This window comes from Cornus florida, unplaced genomic scaffold (genome assembly GCF_030987335.1).
Source record: "Cornus florida cultivar Cherokee Brave unplaced genomic scaffold, ASM3098733v1 CherokeeBrave_3.0.0_Hap2_Chr03, whole genome shotgun sequence".
Lineage (NCBI taxonomy): Eukaryota > Viridiplantae > Streptophyta > Magnoliopsida > Cornales > Cornaceae > Cornus > Cornus florida.
The window spans coordinates 9,179,915-9,189,256 of NW_026775573.1; the positions used below are offsets into that span (position 1 = coordinate 9,179,915).

The 9,342-nt window shown below is 36.0% G+C and overlaps 1 protein-coding gene across 10 annotated transcripts; it reads right to left on the reverse strand.

Moving 5' to 3' along the window:
* Positions 1–173: 173 nt before the first annotated feature.
* LOC132299362 (putative disease resistance protein RGA4) lies at positions 174–9,106 on the reverse strand. Of its 10 annotated transcripts, none has more exons than XM_059795911.1 (9): positions 5,529–9,106; positions 5,113–5,226; positions 4,350–4,516; positions 4,021–4,158; positions 3,757–3,897; positions 1,919–3,153; positions 1,645–1,762; positions 1,372–1,484; positions 174–1,257 (listed from the first exon to the last, which is right to left on the reverse strand). In XM_059795911.1, the coding sequence occupies exon 1, from the start codon at positions 8,837–8,839 to the stop codon at positions 5,537–5,539; it is 3,303 nt and encodes a 1,100-aa protein (XP_059651894.1). In that variant the 5' UTR covers positions 8,840–9,106; the 3' UTR covers positions 174–1,257; positions 1,372–1,484; positions 1,645–1,762; positions 1,919–3,153; positions 3,757–3,897; positions 4,021–4,158; positions 4,350–4,516; positions 5,113–5,226; positions 5,529–5,536. The 10 variants fall into 10 exon arrangements, 9 of the variants coding, with proteins under 9 accessions (XP_059651894.1, XP_059651892.1, XP_059651898.1 ...); XM_059795909.1 differs by having other exon boundaries at positions 4,334–4,516; XM_059795915.1 differs by having other exon boundaries at positions 1,919–2,124; positions 3,020–3,153; positions 4,021–4,516.
* Positions 9,107–9,342: the final 236 nt, after the last annotated feature.

Below are 9,342 nucleotides of genomic sequence, written 5' to 3' on the forward strand. Positions count from 1 at the left end.
TTGCTACAGCACTAAATTTCCACTTTTTGAGTTGACAAAAAAATAACTCACACTTTTTTGTGCATGTCGACAACCTTCCATGGTGGTAATGAGATGGTGAGACATCATGTAATACTCAAGGCTATATTATATTCATAGAGGTCAACAATCTACACTGAAATGGCTATCCTTTATTTATTTTTATTTTTTTTGGAGTATCACTGAACTGGCCATTTTGATCAAACATTTGGGAAATTTGATCTTTTTAATTATTTTAGCTTCTGCTAAATTTGGTGAAAATTTTAACAATCAATCTTGGAATTTGCGACGAAGACTTATCCGGTGGACTAAGGCTTCATGCTTGCACTGAAACAATGATAGTTAGCCAATGAAAGAGGGTAAATTGTAAAGAAGCAAACAGAATTGTCATTTGCCACATTTTTGAGGCCTAAGTAGGGCAAATCAGCTACCGCCAGCAAGAAAGTCACCATATTAATTTCTACTCTACCTCCCGGCAGTTCATTTTCTGGGGAATTCTGTTTAAATTATTCCGGTGGGTACCGTCCAGTAGACAATTTTAGCTAGAGACCAGTCTAATTTGTCTGCATTTGCAATTGCTCAGTATTGCAATTACCAGTTCAAAACACATTTAAATAATGACTTCAAAATGTAGTGGCATTGAAAAACAGATTCATTTGACCATAGTGTTCATGTCAAAGAATATCAATACCAGTAACAAGTCCACAACAACTATTATACACATTAAAGAGTGATACTTAAATTATGAAGAAATAAGGAGAGACCCTGTTCCTGCTTTGGTCTTTCCCAAACTAGTAACTGGACCATGTAAACTACCACCCACCAACTAGTTAGGCGAATTAGCATTACTAAAAGGAAAATGCATTATATAAAACATGCTATTCATTACAGAACAAGGAAGAAGGTCTTACAAAACATGCAAAGCGCCATTTATGGCATTGTGCGATTCCAATAATAAAAACATGCCGACATAGTTCAATAGACTATTGCAGAATAGGTGTAAAAAATGTTTCACAATTTTGTTTACCAATAAACACGAATGAGAAATATTTACACAAAAAACACACTTCCAGAATGTCTACCATACTAGTCTTCCGCAATTTTGACGTTGATTTTGGCGGACTCTCTCTTGAAAGTTAGATCAATGAATCCATCCATTAAGTCCGTCGTGAAATCTCAAGTGTGTGCTTCTCTATTGCAGAGCATGTGGAGGAGCTCCTCTACGTGTTTCTCCATCAGCTGTTTCCCCAACAATGGCAATCTATGAGTTTGAGTCAAGTTGCGCTATTGAAATAGTGAATCTTAATGCACTGTGTGAATAAAAGAAACAAGGAAAAGTTGGTGAGAGCATACCTATGAAGATTCCGAGTCACAAAACAGCATTCCCGTTCTTGACTCACCATACTTGTGTTTGGATGCATTTCTCCAGCCTTTGCCTCGTGAGCTGAAAAAACATATTACCAACCCTGCAGCAAGTAAACAAACAATGTCATGACCACTCAGAATATCAGAAGTCTAGCTTGAGAACTAGGAAAATCACTCACATAAACAGATAAAAGAAGACACCAAGTTGTTCAATCATTTCAAGCACGATTCAAAACAATCTCTCATGATAAAGTGTCTTACATGTAATCGATAATCATTGGCTTATATTCCCTCTCTGGATTGAATATCCCTGCTTGGCAGAGAAACCCAATGCTTCCTTCCCGCTCGAACTCCTGACCTCCCTTTGAAAAGTAGGAGCCTGGTATCGCCGAAATTAAGTCTTAATATAATGCTAAGTCTTAGTATAATGCTGGCACTTTATAATATGAAATAGAAAAACCGGTAATATAATGCGAAGTCATAGGTGCCTATTCATAATATGAAATAGAAAGACAAAAGAGTCGTAGAGAAAAACCTGTAATGTCATGCAACCTCAAATGGTCACTGCTTGTTCTATGGAAATTGGGGGCTCTGTTTCTCTCAAGAATGTGTCTCAAAGTTGAAACATCCATGTCAACTTGTGCGATTTCATTATGGGATGATAATTACTGTAACTCCTGCTTAATATGCCGTTGCCCTCTGGCCCTCTGCAACTTTTGGCACCATCTGACACATGTTACCCTACACACGACAGGCTAAACCATGCATTCACTCATTACAAGCTTATTTATCTTCAAAAACATATTCTCACAAAAATATTGTCATTTTTTAGGAAAAATATTTTTTTTATTTGTACTTTTCGGTGTTTGGCAAAGGTCTAGGTCGAGTTCTTGGGGCGGGACGTATAACTTACCAAAAATTGATCCATAGATTATTTTTATTAAATTTTAATATATTTTGTCTTCGTAAATATTTCACGACAACCAAACACCAGAAAATAAAAAAAATATTTTACATCCAAACAAACGGAGTCTAAATGTCAAAAAAGAAGGGAAATTCGGAAGGAAATAAGCCAACATTTATCAGGTGAATTTCACAATTAAATAATTTGATTTCTGAAAACCTTCCAAACCAACATGGCTGCAAATGGTGACAACCTGGTTAAGGAAACAACATGGAGGCATTTTAAGAATTACCGTTAGCAGTAGTAAAATCTGGAGTTGATTGCTTCATAAGTTCATAAAAGTATAGAAACAAGTAAATGGCATAAAAAAGTAACCAGACAAACCAATGGGATTTTTTGGTCATAGGTGTTATTATATATTCATGGATAAATACTAAAAAGATTCAAGAGATTAAAAACATCCCATTCCTAGCACATCATATTTGGGTTCGACACACCTTTATCCCTTGCCTGGTGGGCTGATAGAACAAACCTAGGCCCCATTAAAAAATAAAAATAAATTATGATTTAAAACCACTCAGCATATTGAACTCAAAATATTTCTTACCACACAAAGAAGGCACCAGGTGTTTCCAACTTCTCCCCCAGAAGGGGAAGGCTCATGGACCAGACAGCCATTATTTTGTTCAAGTGCAACTCAAACACAATTAGTTCAGTGATGCAGTGGCTTACACGTAATATGATAATCCTAAACTTGTTCGCTATGGCCTCGCTGTTAGCTTGTGGTTGTCTAATCCACCAGTAAACATATGTTGACCGGTTAAATTTCTTCAGCAATGCTTTTGGAATTGTTTCATGTGGCCCTCCTGCAAACAAGTTAAGATCAGGCACTCCTACTAAATCAAATTTGAGATGAAGTTATGAAAAATCATAAAATTCCTGTATAAGCCTCACTTTAGGTTCTTTGATATTCTTTCAATACCAAGGAGATTTGAATCACTGCTCCAACATTGGATGACTTGACTTGGTTAATTTGTCAATTTATTATGTAGCCATATAAAATATTTGCTTGAACAAAATAAGTCTCAAGTTATAATGGTGAAGCTTCTGTGCAATTTTCTGATACTTCAGGTGGAGTTTCTTCACATACATTAGAGCTTTAAGGAGAACAAAAATTTTATCTCCACTCAACAAAGTTTCTAATTTATTTATTTGGTCTGCTCTTGCTTGATGCTGAAGGAAAACATATTTACCTCCCCCACCAAACAAAGTTCTAATGTCAAATCACTCAGAATATTTAAAGGCGAGCTTGAGAACTAGGAAAATCATTCAAATAAGCACAATAAGAATACACCAGGTTTTTCAATTGTTTCCCCCAAAAATGAAGGCTCATTGACTAGACAAGCTAGCTATATAGTTAGTTGTAAAGCACAATCCAAAACAATCTGTTCATTTGTGAAGTGTCTTACCAGTAACCCGATCATCCTACACTTGTTTGCTATTGCCCTGGTAAAAGCTTCTCTCAACCACGACTAAACATAAGATCACAACTTATATTCCCTCTCTGGATTGAATTACCTTGCTCCACAGAGAAGCCCAATGCTTCCGTACTGCAACATGATCACAAAAAGGAGGGGGAGGGGGAGGGGGTTAAAAAGTTTAATAGAATTGCAGGCAGAATATGGATGAACAAAAAGAAAAAAATCAAGTATTGCGACTTTAATAACAATTACCAATATAGACAATAAATCCCCAGTAACCGCATAGGATTCTTTCTCTTGACTCTCCTCCATTGCACAAAATATTGTCTAGACTACTAATAGGCATCCCTACAGCCTTGGCTTGATATCAATATGAAAAAGGGTCTTAATCTGGAAAAAATAAAAATGAAATAAAATAAGCAAAAAAATCCCATGTTAAAGATCCACATGAATTATGATGAGTTCAGATCATCAAATAGTTTTGCATAGTTCAATGGAACTAAAAGATCATGCCCATTTCTGGGACATACAGGAATTGCCCAAGAAATAAATTAGATTTTGTAACCTGAATCAGGTCTTACAAGCTTAATCCTTTGCCTTGATCATGAGTACCAATAGAGACAATTAAGTCTCCACTAACTGCATAAAATCCTTTCTCCCGACTCTCCTCCATAGCAAAAAAAACATATTATCTAGACTACTAACATTCACCCTTACGGAACTTCATATCAATATGAAAGGTCGCAATCTGAAAAAGAAAAAAAAAAGAAAAAAAGAAATCAAAACTTTCTAGCAAGCAAGGTGAAAATCCTGTGTTAGGATGACCAAACAGTTTTGCATCATTTAATGGAGCTAAAGGATCATGGGCATTTCTGCAATGTACAGAAATGGCCAAAGAAATTAATCAGTATTAACTGTTAAATGGCAAGTAAGTACAAAGTTTTGTAATTCTTCTAATCAGTATTATAGACTGTAGTCTTCTTTTGTTAGTGCATAATGCCAGTAGGCACCGTCTATGGACCTAGTTTCATTATATCTTACAGGCAATTTGTCATAAGCAATGCATATTATAAAAACTGAAGCCAATATTGTATTAAGAAAAGCGATTAAGACTCTGCCTTAAATCAACAATCCTAATATTGCTCCCTCTTCGAGGTAACTATCCTAATATTTTTAATTAAGAGAATAATTCATTGTGTTAGATGGAATTTTCTTCACATAAGAGCAAAAAATTCAAAAATTTAGAGTTTTTAAGTAGAAAAAAAATGTAAAAATTTCACAAGTCGATTGATAGAAGTTATATATATATATAAAAAAAAAAGTTAAGCAAATAAGATGTCTCACCTTTGAGATTAAACAAATATGAATAGGAAGAAGAAGAAGACTGTAAAAATAATGCAATTATGTGCTCATCAAGCTGCCCCAGAGTACGTGCACAAACATAATATTTGACATTTCCTGAGAAGGTACAAAGACGAAATCAAGATAATGGTAAAGGGCAATTTCAATAGTATCAGCTCCTAGCAAAGGCAAACGACATAAAGAAAAATGAGGATTAATATATTTCTATTGAAAAAAATTTGTTGCAGAGTGTAAAAAAAAAAAAAATACAAGAGAGGATAATTACTAGTTTGAAGTTGGAATTTGTGGAATGAAATGTGGAATCTTGTTTAAATAAAGAGAGCGACAATGAATAGGAACAGAGAAGAATAAGATGGAGTTTAATGGTCTTGAAAAAATTCTTATCAGAAAAGATTTACCTCGTATGTCACCACTGACGTCGTGAAAAATAAACATCTGGGATGTGATCAATCTTTGGCCAATTTGTATAATGTAACTCATCGCTGTCTGATGTAATTTCGAGTTTTTGTAATGCAGTGAGACAACGCATCTCATCCGGCAGTGATGTCAATTTGTAGCAGTCGTAAATTTTAAGTCGTTCAAGTAATGTGAGGTTGCCTATCCACTCCGGTAAAGCCATCAAATTGTCACACGATTTAATCTCTAGAGTTTGAAGAGTGGTAAGATGTTGAAGCCCCACAGGAAGAGATACCAACTTTTGAAAACTTGAGATTTTCAGAAAGATTAGGTTCCAATTTTGGCCTTGAAGAAATTGCATGTCATCATCGTCATCTAGATCCTCAATTTGAGACAAAGTCAGAGACTTTAAATTGGAAAGAGGGAGAAGTGAAGAAGATGAAGAGGTTGCGATATCTGTTGTCATAGAGATTGTTGGGGCTGGGGACACCAATGTCATCATTAACAGCTGTTGTACTAGCTTCTTGCTGACGTTTCTGAGTTGTAGTTGTTCAAGACATGGTTGCAGAATAGGCATTGATGCCAGATTAGGGCAATCTCTGATCTTTAATTTGGAAAGAGAAGGAAAGGATGAGAGACAATAATGCTTTTGTTGATGCTGCTGTTGCTGTTGGTCCATTATAGTTGCTTTTGCCTCTTCTTCTTCTACTGCTTCCCTACTCCACCATCCCTTCAATTTAGGCAATCCCCAGAGTGTGAGTTCTTTTAGGGATGGGAAGAATTTGGGTGTTGGTTCTGATCTTCTTGCTATTGCTGCTGCTCCTCCACCGGATGAAGAGACAGACTCCTCACTCCCACTACTCCTGTTATCTATGTGCTCCACATGATCCATATGCCAAAGACTCAAAATTTGGAGAAAAGGAAGTTGCCCAAATAGTGGAAGACGTTTGCTTTGACATCTTCCTAAATCAATTATAACTAGATTTGGGAGGGATGATAATAAGCCATTTGTGTCAACTCTCATCCAACTTGGAAAACTCACTCCCCGTTTATAATATATTGTCAGCTCCTTCAGATTTGGATGTGGACGGAGGGATTCCAACAATAACTCCTCATCCTCACCACTAATCATCGTAAAATCGAATATCAGCGTCTTAAGGTATTTTTTGGCCTCCAAGTACTTTGTTCCCTTCATTCTTGAGTCCATGCCTCCACGTATTTCAATAGATAAACTTCCCCCCAGATTATTTAGGTTTTGCAATGCACTCAACCCCATGAGCCAGGATTCGCTCCTATTGAAGTCTGCTACAAACTTTGTTAATGTCGACAGAGATGTCAATTGTTCCAATCCACACGGCATGCCAATCAAGGCATCACATCTCTCAAGCTCAAGATGCCTAAGGCTGACCAATTTGCTAATACCTTTTGGCAATTCTTCAAGATGGTTGCATTTATTGAGTTTCAGAGTCTGCAAATTTTGTAACTTGATAATCGTACTTGGCAGAGTCTTGATATAAGAATTACCACTAAGATCAAGATACCTTAAATGTTTTACCTTGCTTATGTCACGCGGGAGAGTCTTAATATTCAAATTGGACATGTTAAGCACACGCAAACATTTAAAAGTCGAAACAATTTGACAAATTTTTTCATAAATCATTCCATGTGAATATGGACACTCCAAAGTAAATGTTCTTAACTTCTTAGCTCTGATCAAGGGGGTTGGAATTTTCCATAATGAATTTACATAGAAATCAAATGATACATGACGAGTTCTTTTGGTAACATTTTCTACATTCAAATTCACAATGGAACTCTTGGGCCTTGCAACTGATTGTGCAAGATCATGGACAAGATCATGCATTTTGCAACTTATAATAACACCCCATTTATTTATTTCAACATCTTGAAAAAGGGACCTCCTCAATAAATTCATAAAATACATATCACCTACATCTTCCAATTGTTGATTTTCATACGTCGACTGAATGAATCCATTTGCAATCCAAAAATGGATTAATTCTTGCTTATCAATCTTTTGATCTTTCAAATATAAGGAACAAAAAGCAAAGCATCCCTTTAAATTCGAAGGAAGGTAATCGTAACTTAACTTCAGTATTGGCAAAATAACATCCTCTACCTCAGCTATTTTTGCCAAATCATTATTTTTGAAAAGCAACCATTCAGCATCTGTATCTTTGAAGTATAGTAGGCTTCCTATACCTATTATGGCAAGAGGTACTCCCTTACACTTCTGAACAATTTCCTCCCCCATTGTTACTCGACATGGATTCTTTGACTCTTCCCCTTGTTTGAATGCCATTTTGTTAAATAAAGACGATGACTCTTCCTTTGACAAGCCTTTTAAAATATATGTTGAATTTGCCCTCGTAACTTTTGCAACTAATTCAGTACGGGTTGTTATTAAAATCTTACTTCCTCTAGAACCACCCTTCAACAAATTTATCAGCTTTAACCAATTGTGAGGATCCTCATTCCACACATCGTCCAACACTAGTAAATATTTTTTTCCATCAACTTTTGCCCTCGTGAGATTTTGCAATTCGTCCAACCCAAGGTCTTTCTGTGCTTCAGAACCTATGACTTTTTGCACAATGAGTTTCACATCAAAGGGGTCAGAAACACACACCCACTTCTTAAGTTCAAAATATTTAGTGACCTCTTCATCATTGTATACAAACTGTGCAAGTGTGGTTTTTCCTAGTCCCCCGATCCCAACAATTGCAACAACGGACACATTGTCGTGAACATTACTGTCTAATAGCAGTTCTACAATTTTGGTTTTATCAACATCCCTCCCAATAACACTTTCTGCACGAACAAAAGAGTGAGACTCCTCCCTCTTAAGATTCTGTACAGGCTGTTCAATGAGGTGAAATTTTTTCTTCTCTTCTGCAATTGCATCTAGTCTCTTGTTAATGGCCTTAATCTCATGACCCATCTTACTACTAAAAGCAAGTTGGTTTGAGCTTGAGAAGAAATTGCGTACCTTCTTTAGCTTTTTGTCCTGAGTCATAACTTGGCACCGAAGAACTTCAGTGGAGAAGTCATCGAGCAGGTCATCAGCATCATAAAACGCATCGTAGAGCTTCTCGAGCCAGTCTTCTACCTCAGGATTTGTGGCTCGCTGCTCCTCGGCATGGACAAGTACTGCTCTAATTGTGGAAACAGTGTTTTTAAGTTTGTCAAGTTCATCCCTAACACCAGAAACAAGTCTGAACTCTTGGAGAGCCATGGAACCCAACTTCTTCAAGAGCTCAGTCACAGTCTCGTAAAGAATTGTTTCAGCCATTGATTCTTGATGAGACGAGATAGATGGTTTACAAATTCTTTGTGGAGCTGTTTTTGGGTAGGTTTTGTTTTGCGGAGCTGTTGTAGAATCCTGTCCAATGTTTTATAATCGAATAATGGAAAGAAAGGAGAGAAATGGTCATTTACACCTATCTTTTTAGAAAGAAAAAAAAAATGAAGACCGACATGTAGATATATAAAATAAAAAAATAAAAAAATGCAGACTGACTTGTACAATTCACAAGGAGAGAATTGGCTGACAGCACCTCTCCGAACTACGCGCTCTCTCAATTGAGAGATGATATCTAACACTTCCAAACTAATTTAGTGTGTGTTTTTAATACTACTCCATCTATTCCTTTTTCACTTTTTACGCGAAACGTAATTATTACATTATTCTCTTTAAAAACTATAAAATTATCCTTTTGAGTTTAAATATATATATAATCAAATTTGAATTTTTTAAAAATTTTAAAAGTATTTTATGAAAAAATTTGAAATATT